Here is a 20,438-nt window from a genome sequence, read left to right as displayed (position 1 = left end):
TGGTGATAGGTTAATTGGACTATGGAGAATATGCTTATCGACAGACAGTGCTCAATCTTTAAGGTCTTTTTTTATAGCGAGATACATGACGTGACCTCTGTGATACGTTGACTCTGTATGTAGAAAGAGTTTACTTTTGCTGCCCTGTGACCATTGCAAAGTCTAGTTTGTGTGTAGTGAGGTCGTATATAATTCAGATTACTTCCGCATCTGTTTACGAGTCTTAAAGTCGCGTGGCACATTAATATACCATGAGTTACATGCCTCTTTACCTGCTTGAGAGTCCTGGAAGAGCTCGTCAGCAGCCAGTGTTCTTGCTGGATAGTGTTTACGAGTCCTATAGCGTCGCCACAAACTAACAATATTGCAGGGTTTATTTTGTTTACATATCGTTACATGTCTTCATTCCACCTGGGAGTGATGCCTGGCTGAAAATGGGGTCGCCAACGGAAGTTTAAAAAAGCATAGTAGTTGCGGGAGGAAGGGAATCTTGTTTCTGATTGGTCCAGAGACAAAGGGTGGAAGGGAGGAAAGTACTTATCGCTTAAACTGGTAGTAACGTTCAACGTATTCCTCTAGGTTGTATGCACTGATGATCCAAACCATTATGACCACCTGCTTAATAGCTTGTCTGTCTGTTTTTGGAAAACATTACCATTTCTGCATATCAGGGATTCGACAGTTCTTTGGTAAGTTTGTGGGGGTATGTGGCATTAGATGTCTACGCACAGGTCATGTAATTCGCGTAAATAATGGGCCGCTCATCTGCGTACGAGATGATGGCTCCCGATAGCGATCCTGTTGAGTTCCATGGGATTCACATCAGCCGAATTTGGACGCCGAGACATCAACGTGACTTCACTATAATGCTCCTCAAACCACTGCAGCACGGTTCTGGCTCCGAAACATGAACAATTATACTGCTGCATCAAGCATGAAGGGATGCATGTGGTTTGCATCTGTCGGCATGTCTTTGATTACTACCTCAGGTCGCATGTAGGCATAGGAGAATGTCTCCCATAGCATAATACAGGGTGATTCAAAAAGAATACCACAACTTTAGGAATTTAAAACTCTGCAACGACAAAAGGCAGAGCTAAGCACTATCTGTCGGCGAATTAAGGGAGCTATAAAGTTTCATTTAGTTGTACATTTGTTCGCTTGAGGCGCTGTTGACTAGGCGTCAGCGTCAGTTGATGCTAAGATGGCGACCGCTCAACAGAAAGCTTTTTGTGTTATCGACGACAGTTGTTCAGCGTGCATTTCGAACGAAGTATGGTGTTAAACCTCCTGATAGGTGGTGTATTAAACGTTGGTATAAACAGTTTACAGAGAATGGGTGTTTGTGCAAAGGGAAAAGTTCTGGACGGCCGAGAACGAGTGATGAAAATGTAGAACGCATCCAGCAAGCATTTGTTCGCAGCCCAGGAAAATCGACTCGCAGAGCTAGCAGAGAGCTGCAAATTCCACAATCAACTGTATGGAGAGTCCTACGAAAAAGGTTAGTTATGAAACCTGAACGTCAACTACCCGAGGCGATGGACCGGCCGCCAGGCAGCCCGTGACAGAGCACTTCATCACTAACCTCCAAGAAGCCCTGATCTTACCCCCTGCGATTTTTTCTTATGGGGGTATGTTAAGGATATGGTGTTTCGGCCACCTCTCCCAGCCACCATTGATGATTTGAAACGAGAAATAACAGCAGCTATCCAAACTGTTACGCCTGATATGCTACAGAGAGTGTGGAACGAGTTGGAGTATCGGGTTGATATTGCTCGAGTGTCTGGAGGGGGCCATATTGAACATCTCTGAACTTGTTTTTGAGTGAAAAAAACCTTTTTAAATACTCTTTGTAATGATGTATAACAGAAGGTTATATTATGTTTCTTTCATTAAATACACATTTTTAAAGTTGTGGTATTCTTTTTGAATCACCCTGTATTGTTCCAACCAGCCTGCGTCCATGGCATGCTGCACGTTTCGAGACGTTGTTCACCTCAATGACGACGTTTGTGGAGACGGCCATAGACCTAGTGTACCAAAAATGTGATACAATTAAAGAGTCGACACGTTTCCTTTGAGCTATTGTTGAATCCCCATGGTCCCACACCCACTGATGTTATAACTGACGATGTCACTGGGTCAACATGTGAACACATAGGGGTGATATGCTGCAGAGCACCATGTTCAACAGTGAACGATGAAAGTGCTTCAAAACACTTGTAGGTGCACCAGCATTGTGCTCCTTCGACATAGATGTCACAGGTCACCATGTATCCTACTTTACGGGACAGACAAGCCTCCGAACCTCTCGTTCTGTGAAGAGTCGTGGGCGTCCAACCATTTAGCGCGTAGTGGCAGTTTCACTGTCCTTCTACCTCTTTCCATAGATGCTCACGACAGTACTATGTGAACATTCGACCAGCTTCGCCGTTTTAGAGATACTCATCCACAAGCTCTGTGTAGTAACAATCCGCCCTTTGTCAAAGTCGCTTATCTGAGCGGATTAGCCCATTTGCAGCCCATATCTTTGCAAGGGTGATCCCCCGTCTGTGTCTGCTCACATACTTTTGTTACCATGTTACGTGCCTGTAATGCCTCCAGACGGCATCTAACGTCACGGTGGCCAATGGTCTCAATGTTTCGGCTATCAGGGTAAAGGTGTCCGTGAATTACGACTGGCTTGCCTAGGTAGTATGCCGCCTTTCTGAATGATTGTCTTTTCTGCCAACCACCAGTTTGAAGACGATTTCACACACGTTCTGCAAATTTCTCTATAATGCCTGGATATACGGTCAGATTAGTGCTGGGCTGGCATCTCGCTTGGTTTGCTCAACCTCCAAATGCTAGGGTGAGTTCCTCCTAATCTAGGCGAACTGTAGCAGTCTTTGATATTTCCACTGACATCTTGCGCTCTATTCGAAGTAAATATAGCAGGCGTGATATCTCTTGGCCAGAATTGATGTAGCAGCACTGCTAGCATCCAGGCCATAGAGGGTTACAGTGCAACTTTCTAAGCTATTGGTGGTTTGGAAGAGGAAGGGAGGCAGTGTCTGAGGGAAAGGCTAACCTGCAGGTGATAGGGCTGATGCAGGTACCATTCGCCTCTCTAGAGGCGTAGTTTGTAGAGCTGTGCTACAAATACAGTGCCTTTAGTTGGAAGCACCAGAATTTTACTGTGACATCACACAATCTAGTAATATAGTGGATGTTTATCTATTGTGGTGTGGTATTTCTTATACATACAATACCTTTGGTTGGTAGTCGTTACAGAATTTGCTATGACATCATTTATTTGGTGTGACATCATTATTTCTAACAATGTGTTCCTTTCTAACACGTACAATATGGCATCACACATACACTGATAATGCAGTGGTGCTTAGCAATGAGAAATAAATCGGTCCATGTTGCATTATTGTTGGCTGAGCATCATGACACCGAACCAATGTGATGCAATGCTGATGCGATGTCGTGACATGATGTGACAGAACATCGTAACATTGTGACCAACACAATGTGATGTTAGTAGTGGAACAAACCAAGCATCACCCCACTCTACATTGTTGCCAGATGTATCCAACATGGTGGCTGTAATCTCCCCACGGAAAATTACCCTCTACCACGCAATAATTAATAATTATCAATCAAATCATCCACATTTATTCACTTTTGGAAAGTATCTGATCGGATTTTCTAGTAATATATGCGCCGACAGCTCGTCGACGCCAATGTATTTTTCTAGTACGTTTATTCTTTGGAAGAACAGAGATAGATGTATGTATTCTCCATGGTTGTTAGAGAGGGATAACGAGGACAACTTCGGAAGTATCTGTTGGAAGATTGTCGGGTTGCTAAAAGAGACATATTTGCTCTTCTTCTCGCTAAAGCGAGCTATTAATGTTTGTGCCACTAGCGGGTTATTTGAAGAGAGAGAAAAACTGTAAACGCAAATTAAGTAAGACTTGGAATCAATAGAAAACGGAACATGTAATGGAGATGGATCGAATATACAATTTTCCTCAGAAATAAGGTTTGTGACCCTTTCATTCTAGAGTGAATGACGAATGAGTTCTCTGTCTGAATCATTGATGATTGTCTTGGCCCTGTAATTAGTGGGGAAGTTTCAGTTGTGACGAAGAGAACCTGCAATCACCGAGATTTTATAAAATCGTCCAAAAAGGCTTCGGACACATCTGAAATTCTAAATCTGTCGTAAAATGAACGAATTGTTCAAACGATCGATTTTCCCAACTGAATGCAGCGCTTTACAATAATAATAGATATAAAGATCTTTTACAGCAAGCCAGCCGCTGAATATTAAGACGAAGGGCTCCACCAGAGAATCTATTGGGCTGAGTTCACGTAATGAAATAATATATATAAAACTGTATATAGATAAAGGACAGAGAGAGAGAGCGAATGAAATTAGAGAAAATACGCAGAATCCTCCATTAGTATAATTGTTTGTCTGTCTTATCACGGATCAGCCTAAAGATAAAACAGGAGGCCCTTACTTTACTGTACAGGTTTATGTGTGAGAGACATTACACCAAGTTAGCGGCAAGCTGCATTCACATACTTTCATCATTTACAGTATAATCCATTATAATGGCCAATCCGTGACAGGACACGTTTTTGGACGTTGTTAAAATAATTTTGTTCTCTGTTTCATGTGAACTACGACGAGCCAACTTAACTGACGCTTGGAAAAGAGAAGAAATACTCGCAGTCAAATTAAGTGGATCTACAAATAAGAACATAAAACAACACGCTGGGCGCAGAGAAAAGGCCAGATCTATAATTTTATTATTAAAGTTTCCTAGTATAGATGAAGTATACGATTTTCTATTTAGTATTATTGGATATTTGAACATTGATTAATTGTGTTCATGCTAGATGTAGTTTGATTGATCTGCCCCAGTTGCATTTGTCTGTATAAGTACAGTAAGAAACTAGCCACAGAAGTACTCTTGTGTGAACGGAGTTACATATAGTGACAGTAGAAGGGATATATATATATATATATATATATATATATATATATATATATATATATATATATATATATTGACGGTAGAACATTTATATGGTTTTAACTAGGGCAATGTTTAAGATGAGTCAAGCAGAGCAGAGCAGCACGCAACAGCCTTCAGCTGTTAGCACTGATAATAATGATGTAGTAAGAAGTGTTGTAGAACCGATCGCTACAGATAGCGCAATAGAACGCCCGGTGGACATGGCTGGAGATGTAACAGCAAGTACGCAACATGGATTAGATCCATTGGTAATTATCATGAGACAGATGCAGATGATAACCGAGAGCATGAATAATATGAAAACCGATATTAATGCAAAATTAGCCTCAGTTACTGAAGGGCAAAATGATTTGAATACAAAATTAGCCTCAGTTACTGAAGGGCAAAATGATTTGAATACAAAATTAGCCTCAGTGACGGAAGGGCAGGAAAATTTGAAAACTGAGATTAAGCAGCAGTTACAAGACAGTTTTTCCGAATTAGAGCAGCGGATGGAGGCGAAGACAAAGGAACTTAAAGATCAGGCCGAAGAGACGGAACGAAAATTAACTGCACAAATAGAATTGGTGAAAGCTCAATGTGAGGAATCTACTCACCGCGTACGTGTAGAAATGAAGGAGTATGTGGCTATTAAGATAGATACCGTACGGGAACAGGTGGAAATGGTTCCGCAATTAGTACAAAAGCAAGATGCCACGTCATGTGCAATTGCGCAACTTCGTGAATTGGCACGTACGCAGACTAACCTAAAGGAAAGTGTTGAACATCTGACAGAGCGTCAAGATGTTATAGACCACCAAATTAATGTATTAACGGGTAAATTATCCGAAATCACATTAGAAAACAAAAGGCTAATGTGTGAAAACGTTGAGCAAAATGTTAAGGCAGCATTCCAGAGTCTACCTGGAAAACAGGAAGAGAATTTGTTTGCGAAAGGACTTGAGGAAGTGCGACAGCAGTTAGGTGCTGATTTCGAGCATTGGAAACAAACGATAGAAGAGTCGATACGCGTTTCACAACAAGGCTCAGAACAAATGAATACAGGCCAGCAGCAGAAGTTGGCAGCGACTGTAGAGCCAGTTACTGCACATTCGCATACGATACCGACTTGTGTAAGTAACTCAAACATTAAATTGCCTTGAGCTAGTTGTTCGCGTGAAGTCTTATCTAATGGAGATTACGAAAGCCTTTGCCATGCCGAAGAAAAAACGATAAAGCATCGGCAATTTCAGATTTTTAACACTGACAAAATGGGGGTCCATCCAATTGTTTTTATTCGAAGTTTCAGAGGAGTGCTATCCAGAAATTGGTCGGAGTGGCAGAAGATCAGTTTCGTTACAGGATATATACAAGGTTCGGGGGCGATTTGGGCCTCGGACATGACTTCTGTTTGCTCGACATATGACGATTTTGAGAAGGCGGTTTTAGCAAAGTTCTGGTCAGAAGGGGTACAGGAACGCCTAAGGCAGGAGGTACTCTACCCAGAGCCTTTCTCCTTTTCAAAAGGAAGCCTTAGGAAGTATTTTGAAAAATATATAAATAAAACTAGATACTGGGACAGACCTATGCCATTGCCAGACATAATAAACATACTTAAGGCAAGACTACCAATTAGCATCCGGAATCAATTGATTTACGACAATGATAAAGACTTGGAGTCGTTCCTCACGACGTTAGACCATATAGATATTATTGAAGAGAACAACCAGAAAGCCCGTAATAACAGATTCCAATATAGGGAGATAGAACCTCCGCCAAACGGTAGGCAAGGGAATGGACAGAGATCGTTAAATAGTGGAGAAACCCCTCAAAATCTCAATAGTAATACCGGCAATAGTCTTGCGAGGGGCTATCCAAGGAACAACAGGAATGGGAAAAGATACAATCCCATGTGGGGGAACGAAAGGAATTTCAGACCTCAAGCCTGGAATAATAACAGTAATAGAAAGTGGAATCAACCGGGGGGAATGAACTCAAATAACCAACATCAGTGGGGACGGACATCTACGAATCAACCGGTAATTACCGAAGTGACGGATGATGTCAACCAGCAGGCAAATCAAAATCCAACAAACTTGTAAGGACCCACTCGTGCCCCAGAGGAGCGGTCAACAATTGGTTGAGGGGCAACAGGATATGTGTACCCATGCTAACGTATAATGATGGACGATTACTGGCAGATGAACTGACCGAGGACTTAGAACCACAGGATGAGGATAAGGAACAGGTGGCAGTAGCCGAAGTACAAGTCATTTTGGAGACTGTACCTATAGTGGCGGTTTTAGACACAGCTGCAACCACAAATGTTATTTCGGAGACACTATTCAACAAGATCAGAAATATAAGACGAGTACCAATTTTTCCAGTTCAAAATTGCAGAATAATAGGCGCCGTTGGGGCTAGATCGGCTAATGTAAAAGTGCAGTCACTACTTAGTGTAGAAGTCGGAAATGTAGCAATATTAAGCACATTCCTTGTTGTGAAAAATTTGGTGGTAGATTGCATTATCGGAGTCGACAGCCTACGTCAATATGGATGCAGAATATATTTTAAAACAGGAAAAATTTTGTTGAATGTTCATAAACAAGTAATTGAGTTGGAGTTGTTGAAAAAAGAAAGCCTTACGAGAAAATATAATTGTGGGATCAGTGTGCAAGTAATCAGGACGGCACAAAATTCTAAACAGCATGTAATTAGTGAGTTCCAAGTCAAAGGGGATTTCGGTCAATTAGTGTACGAGAAGTTAAATGAATCTGACTGCTTTACTGAAGATCAGAAGAAGCAGTTAAAAGAATTATTATTAGCGTATAAAAACGTGTTTGATGAAAGGCCAGGAGTTATTAAGGGATACATATGCCATCTCTACATTAAGCCGCACGAAACATATTGTAGAACTTTCTATCCTGTTCCCTGGAGGTTAAAGGCTCAAGTTCAGAAAGAAATAGATCGCATGTTGAAATGGGGTTTGATCGAACCCTCCACAAGCCCATACTGCTCCCCATTGTTGGTCGTGCCAAAAGCATATGGGACTGTGAGACTGGTACTCGACGCCAGAGAAATAGATAAAATTATAATTCCAGTGAGAACACATCCGGAAAATATAGACGAACTTATACAACGGTTCCAGGATGTCCAATATTTGACAAGCATTGATTTGCGGAGTTCTTATTGGCAAGTCAAGCTGGATGAGTCATCAAGGAAATATACGGCTTTCATTTATTCCGGAAGAAGTTACCAAATTACTGTAGTTCCTTTCGGACTCAACATTAGTGCTGGAATCTTTATAGCAGCTCTAGATTATGCACTAGGCCCAGAACTAAGAACCAGGATAACAGTGTTTGTTGATGATTTGCTTATTGCATCGAAGACTTGAACGCTCGTAAAAAAAAACATAACAATAAACTGTGTGTGTAGTGTTAGAAAACTTTAAATTGAAATAATTAATCAGTGACATAGACTATAGAAATAGTGACTAACTATTACTATCGAGTGTTGCAAAGAAGATAGTGGAGACAGGCTTCACCTGTGTTTGGGTGAACATGGAACTTTAGCATTGCTAATGTCATCAAGATTTATAAAGGATCTAACTGACCTTCAAGAACAATGAAATGTTTCCCGTAAATGACGCTGAATAATCAAAAGAGGTTCCGAGTGAAGGTTCATATATAATTTCAAGTGCACGCTTAGATGTGTAAACGTGTGAAGGGATGTGTTGAGGCAGTGAATCATGAGTGACGGTTAACGCCGCAAAGATAATTTCCCGCGCAAAACAGTTGACGTCGGCGCGAGAGTTAGAATCGATATAGACGACACAGATATGCTTTGTAAGAGACTCGCACCAAACGCGAAGATAAACTGATTCATGTTGAACTTTAAAAAGAAAAGGTGTTATAATTAGAAGTTAAGAGTTTTTAATTTATTATTGAATGTTTAAAGAAAGTAATATTCATAGAATTAGTAGTTATTTAATAGGTCGTGTTCGTTTGGAATTTTTGTTTGAAAAAAAAATTCCATTTCCATATATGTGCATGTGTGAATGCCGTATGAGTCAGAGAATAAATGAAAGTAGTGAATCCGCATTCCTCAATGCTAATAACTTTTACATTACAACAATCAATTGGAGAAATATGTGCATTTAGGATAAAAAGTTTTTGAGTATAGATAAATTATATGACTTTCAAGGAAATGAGAGATTATGTCTTTGTATAAAATGAACCACACTTTCCATTATTCGATGATTTGAATCCAAAATCTACTGTAAGTTGCATGAATCCTTTAAATTACGAAGAACAAATCACTGACATGGCGATAACGTCATCCAAGATGGCGGCCTGTACACTTGGTAACAATGCGTGGCATCATCCAAGATGGCGACCGTGATGTCATCCAAGACGGTGGATTTTGCGGGAAAATAGGTCACTTGGACTACCTCCACTAACCTAACCCCCCACCATTCCCCTCCCCCAGAAAATGGTGGGAAGTTCAAATTCCATCAGCACAATGCAACACACCTCATTTAATCTAAGAAAATGGCGGGAAAATATGTCACTTGGGCTACCTCCACTAACCTAAGTCACCCGACCGCCACCTCTTCCTATGGATTGGCAGGAAAATGACTCAGCCTGCGCTGGGCTGCTGGAGAGAGGAAGAAGTGTACTTATTTATTTTGGGACAACTTATTTAGGGATGGATTCTGAGAGCTAGTATATTTATCACAGTGATACAGAACACATGCTCTGACATGCTTGGAGTCATGCCACACAGCCTACAGACCTGTGAACTACTCCTAAATTACTGAAATAACCCATGTATAAAGCTCTGCAGACGCGCTTGCTAATTGTAAACTCTAAAAATAATGCATTGCACAGCCTTCGGACCTGCAAACCACTCGTAAATAATGCAATACATTTATGTACAGAAAGCCAAACGACCCGTAAATTATCAAAATAATAATCCATCTAAAAGATTCTGCAAACATGCTTGCTAATCATCAACTGTCAAAAATCATGCACCAGTCTTTATTTAAACAATTTGGCACACTACCGCCATCCAGTGTGTTTACCACGAGGTCCAGAGTCCAACTGACCTAGTACACAGTACCACCACCAAGGCGCTATCGTTTGTTCCGAGACATAATCCAAGATGGCGGTCTGGGTTGGGGGGAAATGGCGGGAAACAGTGTGGTCGCCATGGTGTCTGGAGTCCAACTGACCTAGTACACAGTACTGCCACCAGAGGGCGCTGTCTTCCATTCCATGACATTATCCAAGGTGGTGGGGGAAATGGCAGGAAACAATGTGGTCGCCATGAGGTCCAGAATCCAACTGACCTAGTACATGGTACGGCCACCAGAGAGTGCTGTCGTCTGTTCCATGACATAACCCAAGATGGATGTCTGGCACAGAATAGCACAGGGTGTATTATTCCTAGCGATCCTAATGGGACATGTGAGCTATGTCTAGCCATGTACACATACCTAGTATGCCTAGTATGGCTGACACATCGATACAAAATGTTGGTCCTGCTGTCAATATACATCTCAGAAATGTTAAATGTTCTCACTGTTAAAAGCCTTCATCGTGTCTGTGCACGCTCGTGAAAACACTGTTAATCATAAAAGCATTCTTGTTGTTTGGAAAGTCTAAGTGCAGATGGGGGGGGGGGCAAATCAGAACAATTATGCAAACAGAATTCGAAGCCCTGCCTTACAGCAGAGAAAATGGCGCAAATATTCCGTGTCCTACAGCTACAGGTCTGGAGATGTCCTACTGGAGATGTCCTAATGCCACAGTGGCAGATGAGTAACGGCATCGCTGCCAGAGATGGATGGTCTGCTTCAACTTTTCTTTGAACACTTGGCTTTCTCAGAACTTTCCATACGTACCATGCCTCCATCTTGTTCAAATTATTTGGTAGACATTCCTACATCCCCACACAGATAATGTCTTCTGAATGAATTGGGCATTATGATTGGCTCTTATCGAATTTACCCTCCAAATTACTGATGCCACCGGTGTGGAAGCACCGTCCGCCTTTTCTTTCTTTCTGCAGATGAGACATTCAGCAGCGAAAAAACTATTTTACACAGATCGCCATATTGCACCAACAATTAAACCCTGCAAAGTGCCTCTACAATCGTCAAATATGGAAAGACTCTTACACAATTGCACTGCTCTCCCACTGAGGATAGGAGCTTGAATATTAGAGTGTGAAATGGATCTCCAACCCATCAATATATCACCATGTACTGTGTCGATGTAGTAAACATACAATTCGTATCCTGTGCCATACAAAATCGTCCCTTTTACATCATTCGTACATATACTGTGAAGACAGACAGAACCATATTGATTCCTCACAACACTAGATTTGTTTGATAAATTCTGACTCGTTTCCCCTCGCCACAAACGCCTTGCTGTTTCTGGTCCGTACCTGCTTGCTTGCTTACTCGCTTTTCTACACCCATCTCGAGACTCGGGGATTACAAGAACATACCTAATTTTGCATGGTTTGCTAGAATATCTCACCATTTTCGCGGTACTACTCGATATCAAGCACAATCAATATCGCTTGTGCAATATAATTCCGAAGACATAGACTGGAAATTATATCTCTAGAAACCCGAAACTTTAGCTAGGTCAAGCATGCTGTAGACCACTGAGTAACTAGAAACTCAGCCCGCCTGTGAAGACCTTTACGTGACAACTCGAAACAAATATACGAAATTGATATTTCCAGTCGCTAATACCGACGTCTGTGATGTAACAGATTCCAAATCATTCGTATAATTTACAAAGTCAACTAGGGTGTTTCTCATGTCTAGAGACCCAGCAAACGTGTCCTGCTAGATGCACAAACCACAATCGATGTTCTCTCAACTAAGTAAAGACACGAAATGTGAACAAGCAGTCAACTGAACGCTTTTCATGGGTGGGAATAATGGCACAGTGCAAACACACAATCGTATTGAATCTTCTCAAATTTCCGCATGATCACGAAAGCTATCCAACACATACTAAGTATTAGTTCGCTGCTCAGCTCTCTCCATTCTGACGACCTCTACCGTTAGCTGGAAACGTGAGTCATCCCCACCACAGGCCACGTATAGACAGAATCATCCTGCGAAATCGATCACATATATATTTGATCACTATACTTACAATTAAATGTTACGATTACGGTTTCATTTAAATGACATTCGACAATGAGCGAAGTATCGGAAATACATCCTGCTGATGGTTCTAGAAATAGAAATATCTGTACCATTCTTATGACTTCACAAACTCTTCAATTCGCCATCACAGTATTCCACGTCAAATCCATACCTCCCTTTGCACATGTCTGACCACAAACACATACTTTATAAGGCTGATGCTCAACACAAACCTGTCACACATCCCCTACTACTACTGAGTATAATACTTCGTCATTAACTGATTGCTGGCAATACGAAATAGCACTAACCGAAAGTCAACGATAGGTGGACATGTCTCGTAAGTTTTTCTTGTGAGTGCTACCACCGTGTCTTAGAAAGAGAGGTGTAATCATCTTACAAACAGCGAGATGTTAAAAAAAAACACAACCATATCATCATCACAGGTGGTCTTGGTTCTACAGGTGCATACAAGTATCCATGTTAAAAGCTATACTTCCTTTATAAATCGAGGTACGACATTACCTCTGAATGAGGTGGTTTTTTGTCCAGACAAATACCATGACGGTGATTTTAGGAGTGTATATTATCAGACCAACAGTCCAGTTACACGTATCCCATTATGCAACCTCATGGTAAAATCGCTGAATTTTGAAAGTGATTCGGATATGGAACGCGGTATGAAACCGGTATTTGCGACTCCCTCACGCCACCACAGTTAGATATTTCTACGGTATTTGTAACCTATTATCTCTCGATGCCTTGTCGGAGGTTCTGCGATATATCCACTGAGCTATACGCAATGACTGATTAAGAAGGATCACAAACAGTAGTAGATGGCGTGCTGATTGAAGTCTTAAGAATTCTAGACTAACTTTTCCCATCTCTAATGTTTCGCTATCCACCAGGGATTTGGATTCAAAGTCCATCGATACAAGCACATGCCTGCATTGGATCTTTTAATGATTACAGCCACAAGTGAATAATATTTCTGGCACTCTCATATCTCGAAATGAGACACCTTTCTCTAACATGTCTGCTACAGTAAAATTACAATGTGGTTTTCGTCAGCCCCTATGCATCTTGCAACTGCTGCCATTTATGCAGCTTTGCGCATGTGATCGTTCCAATTTAAGTCAGAACTGAGCAGAAGTTGGTGAAAGCCATATCCACCACCTTCAGCAACCCGTGTAGAAACAGAGCACCCTGAGTTAGTGCAACAGGACCGTGTTTTGACCATTCGGTGGAAATGGGCGCATTGTGTTGCGTCTCCAAACAAATTTCAGATACCACAGTCTGAAGCAGATCTGCGTCCATGCAACGTGCTACAGGCGTAGGCCAGTGGGATCATTATTATATTATGGGGGATATTCACCTGGACTTCCATGGGACCTGCGGTAGTAATCGAAAACACCATGACAGCTGTGGGCTATGTGAACATTATTAGTAACCACCTGCAACGTCTTATGTTTGATGTCTTCCTGAAAAGTGGTGGCATCTTCCAACAGGAAAATCGTCCATGTCACAAGGTCAGAATCTTGCTGCAATGGTTTGAGGAGCATGATAGTGAACTCACGGTGATGTCTTGGCCATCGAATTCAGCTTATCTGAATCCAATGAAACCCAGCTGGGATGTCATCAGGCACCAGCTCTGCATCCATAAAGCAACTGCCTGTAAATTGCAGTAAGCGTGTAACCTGCGACTAGGCTTCTGGTGCCACAAACGTCTGGAAAACAGTCAAGTAGAATCACTGCTGAATTGCACTCCAGAAGTGGAATAAGCATAGGTGGCGAAATCCATTGGCTCATCAGTGTATAAGTTTGTAGGCTTCCATCTCCAGTGTTAGGTATTAGGTTCAAAATGGCTCTGAGCACTATGGGACTCAACTTCTATGGTCATCAGTCCCCTAGAACTTAAACCTAACTAACCTAAGGACATCACACACATCCACACCTGTGGCAGGATTCGAACCTACGACCATAGCGGTCTCGTGGTTCCAGACTGTAGCGCCTAGAACCGCACGGCCACTCCGGCCGGCCTAGGCATTAGGCCACATCATTATGATGCACTAAAACAACTTAACTGCCGACGTTTCGACCAACTTCGCAGCTGTCCTTATCAGGGCGACGAACTCAAGTTCGTCTAATACCCAACCTGATTTTATTCAAACAAATGCGAGAGTTTTCTGTCGGAAACCAATTTTCTCTTCTCATCGCAATAACACATTTGTTTGACAGCACCTTATTTTTCACTGGAAACATAGGTTTAAAATATTAAATTCACATATTCATGTAAAGTTGGACATATTAAAGTTCTTTCCATACTGGTGTATAACACAAATATATAAGAACCACTAAAAGGTAATAATTTTAAACAGTAGTCATTTTATTGCTTATCTGCATGGAGTTGTACACTGAGCAAATGGTAGGCATGATTCCGAAAGAAATTAGACAATTTATTATCTTACAAGTTCTCACACATACTTTCTCACTTTACCTTGAACGTCTTCACAATACAGGGCAGCTAAGAGTACAGTGTGGCGCCAAACAAACGCTAAATGACGTGCCATATTCCCACTATGTACATTTTATCTTTCTGGTTCCCACTACTCCCACATTGCAGTCTTAGGTTGTGGGTATGTGTCATTCGAATAGGTAAAGTAGTTATAGGAAAGAGTGAGGTGAAAAAGATGTATAAAGTCACATATTTCACCTGGACATAGTATCTTGTTGTTAATTAAGTTATTTTCAATTATGTCTACAGTTCTTTTTATGGAAATACTGTATTTGTATAGAGATAAGTAATATCAAAAGAACAGACTGTACTCTGCTGTTTCTCGCGTCCGTCGGCCGTCGTAATTTAATTTATTATTTATTGGTAATGTTTGTTGTTGCCGACTTATGTGGTGGGCCTTAATCAAAATATTCCATTTAATTTTGATTTACAATTAAATGCTTTTGTGAAGTTCTCCTTTTTAACAATATTAATCTTAAATTATTTGTTCCGTTAATGAATGTTAGACTCGCTGAATCTTAAAACATGAGTATATAAGTTGAACAATGGAACAAACTTTTCATATTAATTTCCTTGGCTAGTCAGTTCACTTTAAAGCAAAAAATCTTTAGTTATTAATTACAATTGGGGCCAACACACGCGCGAGAGTATTCCTTCTTACCTCCGTTAACCACTGCATTGTAGTCGAAGTCCTAGCTCTGGCCCTCGGCTGTGGTACTGAAAATAAGAATCTTAAAGCTACGTATTTTCTGCAACGTCGGGCGGCTGTGGAGAAAAATGTATATTATGTTAATAGCGGGCGAGTTTTTCGCTTCCGCTAATTTTCATAAGTTAATATCACCACGTAATGGCGTCGTTGGCTGCATCGGCCGCTGCGATTGTTGCACTGTAAATTACTCGAATGCAGGTTAATTCAAGGAAGGCGGACATGAAATCGGGATCACCTCTTACAAATTAAAAGTGGACAATGATACTGAATCAATATATTATCTGCTTAATTAGTACAAATATGCTTACATTTGCCAGCACTCGCAAAATGTCCGTCTACACGCAACCGAGACAAGAGAAGAAGTGAAGACGACTAAAAAATTAACAAAAGGGCGTATCTTGTTGTCTCTTTAGATCATTTTGTTATATTTCTTTGCCCTCGAAATTTACACAGAGAAATTATTATTTTACGAGCACATGAGATAAATGTATATTATTCAATTTTTAAATGTCTCTTATTTATAAATACTGTTTTTTTAAGTCTTTTCGCATTATTTCACTGGGGCGCTATATGTTGTATTAGTAATTCCTGCTGTACTAGTATTTTTGATTTGGTCAATTAATTCTCATGTACCCTTTATTGTGTATTTCTTCTGGTATGTGCATAATTTGTTGAGTACATAATTGAGATGTTTGTATGAAATATATGTTGGCTGTCAGTAGTATTAACAACAGTTTGAATAGTCATGTCTATTTTATGAATTTTTGGTTGTGCACGTAACATTATGGCTCTAAGGTTAATGGTCATGCATTCTCTTACTTCTGTTCAGTGTAGAGGAATTACGTTTTTAAGGGCTTTCCTGATTTGTGCATTACATTTGATTATAGGATCATCTTGAAGTTTAGTTACATTATTCTTTGTAAAAAAAAATCCCTTCGAAGTATTATCAGCTGTACCTGACGAGATGAAAAGTGAAAATGCTAAAGTAATCTATTTTGATAAATTCATGTAACTTCATTTTAAAGTTTTATTTGCCAGCAACTCATAGAAGAGATATACAAAAACTTAAATTTTACCATTGATAAATATAATTTGTGGAAGTTACAATGGAAATTATGGGCACATTGCTTTCAAAAACACCTGCTAGCAAATCAAAAAATTAGTTCAAGTGAATAAGGACTTCTTGTGTCAAGTGTAATATACTTGTATAATTGTGAACTACTGTTCATGGACTGAACGGCATACACAAAAAACTAGAAGTTGGGGAAAAGTTTTCAAATTGAACAAGACTGGGCAGATGCAGTGAACGAAAGGAACTACAACTAAACCAACTATTGTGGAATGAAAAATGTGATCGACTGAACGAGACTGAGGCGACAACGAGGCCGACCTGAAGGGAACTGAGAATGTCAGTTCTTGAAAAATTGTACTTCTGTCGTTTTTTCCAATTTAATGAACACTTCCTTTGGACTGTTCCTTTGTGAACGGCCCACTTCTACCAGAGACCTGCCTTCATATTATTTCAAAGCAGTATCTAATATTTGACTCCAGTTACAACAGACCTAGATTCACAGTGCAACTACACAGGATTAGTAGGTCAGCATAACAAAAGTAAAGAAGCCACAAGAAAAGGTAAAAGTCATTTTCGTTGTTAAGCACCACAGTTACCAAGAGACAGACAACTGAGGCTGGGAGGAGTGGCAAAGTACAAATTGTGTGGGTCTGAAGAATATGTAGTCAGACATGTCAGTCGCCTTTTGTAGTGTCTAAATTTTAAGTCAACGAACTTTGGCTGCATCTGCCACATCTCCTGACTTCTGGAACTTATTCTGGAGGCACATGATGGTGCACTGATTAGGTGCATCCAAATATGCTTCAGTGTGAACCCATTCTGTCTCTTGGCCTAACAGGTATATCTGATGTACAGTGTGCAAATTGACGCTTTGCGCTGCAGTAGGAGAAATCAGGCTATGACATACCCATGTAAAATGACATAGCAAGGCTTTGGACAGAACAATTTGAGATGTCTGAAAAAATTATAGGTTATCTTGTAAAGCATACTCTTAGCTACGTTTTGAGAGATAGATGATTCCGATACAGCACCCAGTAGTCGAATGTTTCTCAGATGGATCAAAGAAGGCGTTTCAGGCTGCAGTGACATCCTACATGTCAGGATAAAATGATACAGTATGTCAGTTTACCCCGATGTGGACTCTGATTCTATTCTGTGCGATCTTTGATGTTAATTAATCTATTTATTTTACGTATCTGTTTAAATTTAACAACAATAGCAGTAGGTCACTCTATAATAAATCAAATAAAACGAAACTTTAAACATGAATTGACAAAAGTGCAATGATACACAAATACAATGAATTTACATTGGCCAGATACAAGTACGTGTATTTCCCCTTTCAGATGGTAGGCAATAATGTAAGAAAATCGTCAAGACAGTTATGGGATGCGGTGCAGATGCAACAGACTATAGATTCTGTCACTGGAGGCGGGATAGGATGCCTGCGGGCTTTGAAAGCTTTCAGAGGTCCCCAGTCTACGCTTTGAAGACGAACTAGGAATACGAACAAAATCTTCAGTGGTGTTCAGAAAGGATTCGGTAGATTCGAGCCGAGCCAACTATCAACGCTGCTTTGAAGTGTGAACTGGTACATCACCTGAAACATTGGAGTCACACATGTTTGGTATGACTGTGAAGGAAGTGAGACAACTTGTGTTCCAAATAGCTGAGAAAAGCAAAGAGGGAACTTAGTTGTCGAAAAGAAATATTGCACAAAAGAGACCTTTTTTTGAGACGACAATGATGCTTCTGAAAAGTGTTATTGTTTGTACTGGTTGGGGGTATATTCTCATTCAGACCCTGGAGAACACTGGTTTAGGTGTCAGCAGTGTAATTTGTGGGCACATACTGAAGTGCTGGAGTAAGCCACAGAACAAAAAAACTTGATTTGTGATGACTACGAATAGTTAGGGTTGGTGAGAATTATTTTTCCAAAAACGGAATTAATTTTGTTCTTTCACTAACATTCGTAATTCTACTTTCAGTCTTCACTTTTTGTACTATTGAACTGAGAAATCTTAATTGATACTGCTGAAGAATTGTTCTTAAGTACAAATCTATTAAATATATCAAACAGCTAATGTTTATCTGAATGTCTTATGTTTTCTTGCTCCTGACATCTTTCTAAAATGACATAATATTCACTTTTTATGAGAATGTCAAAAACGTATGGTCTACATTAATTTAGAAACATGGCACCAATATAGCGAAACTTACAAGTGAATGAGGCATGGTCCTGATACAAATTTTGTTTAATATCATGCTTTGTGAAGCAATAACGACGTGAAAACAAAATAGCATGTTATTTTAGCCAGACTTGTCCTGTGTAACCTGTCAACTCAATGCAACAAGAAGTTACAACAATGCAGAAAAGTTCTGCAATAGTTCTGCTTCACTTGTCGAAGCCCACGCAGTTGGCAGTGTCGTGTCGGCACCCACACGCAGCTCCTGCTCTCACGCTGTGTTTCTGTGGCTTGTCACCAGGAGAACGGACTGTGCACTCTGGACGTGGAGAAGAAGTCCTCGTGCAAGGGCGACTCTGGGGGTCCCGTCTTCTGCTCTGGCCGCCACGTGCTGATGGGCATCATCACGGGCGGCCGCTTCAAGAACTGCAGCATGCAGTGGTGCGGCGCGCCGATGTTGCACAACTACCACATGTTCGTGGGCTACTACCGCAGTTGGATACTGCGCATCATCCAGCCACAGCCTAGTGGTGGGGAACAGCGCGGGTCTGGCTCCCTCCCACTGCCACCGGTCAGCGCCTCACTGCTGCTTGTGCTCTGCTGCGCAATACACACGTGTCCAGTTTCTTGATTTCCTGCATTTATTCATTTTGTACAAACACTTCTATTAGACACAGTTACTAAACACCCAAGTCAAAACAAATCCTCTGGAGTAGATTACATTCCCTCAAAATTGTTGAGAACTTTGGAATAAGCACCCATGATAGAACTATGGTACCTGTAGAGGTGAAATACCATTTGAACTCCAGAGGAATATAGTAACACCATTTCCAAAAATGGCAGGTGCTGACAGGTGTGAATATTACTGCATTATCAGTTCACTAACTCATGGTTACAAAATATTGACGCATTATTTACAGAAGTACAGAAGCGGTGGTACAGCCCTGCCTCTGGAACATCAGTTTGGTTTCCAGAGAAATGTAGCAACATAAAAGTATAAACTGACCCTATGACTTATCCTAGGAGATAGATAAAAGAAATGTAAACCTAAGTGCATAGTATTCGTAGAATTAGAAAAAGCTTTTGACAATGTTCAGTGAAATACACTCTTTGAAATTCTGAAGCTGGCAGGAATAATGCAGAAGTGAAAGTTTGTCTACAAACTGTAGAGTTGAAGGAATTAAAAGCAAGCAGTGGTAGAGGATGGAGTGCGGCAGAACTACAGTCTATTTCCAATGTTATTCAGTCTGTACACTGAGCAAAGCTGTGAAGGAAACCAAGGAGAAATTTGAAGAGCGAATGGAAGTTCAGAGAGAAGAAATAACATCCTTGAGGTTTGCCAGTACCATTGTAGTTTTGTCAAAGTTGGCAAAGTACCTGGAAAATCACTTGAACAGAATGAATAGTGTTGCATAGAGGTTAGAAGAAGAATATCATTAAAAGTAAAAGGACAGAATAGACTGTAGAAGGATTTTAAAAAGGTGACGGTAAGGTAATTAGGAAATCATGTTCTAAAAGTAGTAGACGAATTCTGCTATTTGGCAGCAAGTACTGGCTTATGTAATGATGATATAAAATGCGATACCAAGAAAAGAGTTTGTGGAAACAGAAATATGTCATCTAATACAAATTTAGGGGTATGATATCTTTTCTGCCTCGTAGCCTTTAATAGAAATGAAATGTTGATGATAAGCAGTATACAAAAAGAGAGAATAAAAGTTTTTGAACTGTGATAACACACAAGAATGCTGATGATTACCTGAG

General features: G+C 40.5%; 1 protein-coding gene across 1 annotated transcript in view; it reads left to right on the top strand.

Moving 5' to 3' along the window:
- Window positions 1-20,150, top strand: part of LOC126210427 (serine protease ami-like) — a 104,471-nt gene extending 84,321 nt beyond the window's left edge. Inside the window, exon 4 of the mRNA XM_049939657.1 lies at window positions 18,976-20,150. Coding sequence (XP_049795614.1) covers window positions 18,976-19,305 — 330 coding nt within the window. The 3' untranslated portion in view covers window positions 19,306-20,150. The remainder of the gene's footprint in view (window positions 1-18,975) is intronic.
- Window positions 20,151-20,438: the final 288 nt, after the last annotated feature.

Source organism: Schistocerca nitens, chromosome 10 (assembly GCF_023898315.1).
Source record: "Schistocerca nitens isolate TAMUIC-IGC-003100 chromosome 10, iqSchNite1.1, whole genome shotgun sequence".
Classification (NCBI taxonomy): Eukaryota; Metazoa; Arthropoda; class Insecta; order Orthoptera; family Acrididae; genus Schistocerca; species Schistocerca nitens.
The sequence above is the reverse complement of the archived record's forward strand: the minus strand, read 5'-3'. Positions and strand labels throughout refer to the sequence as shown.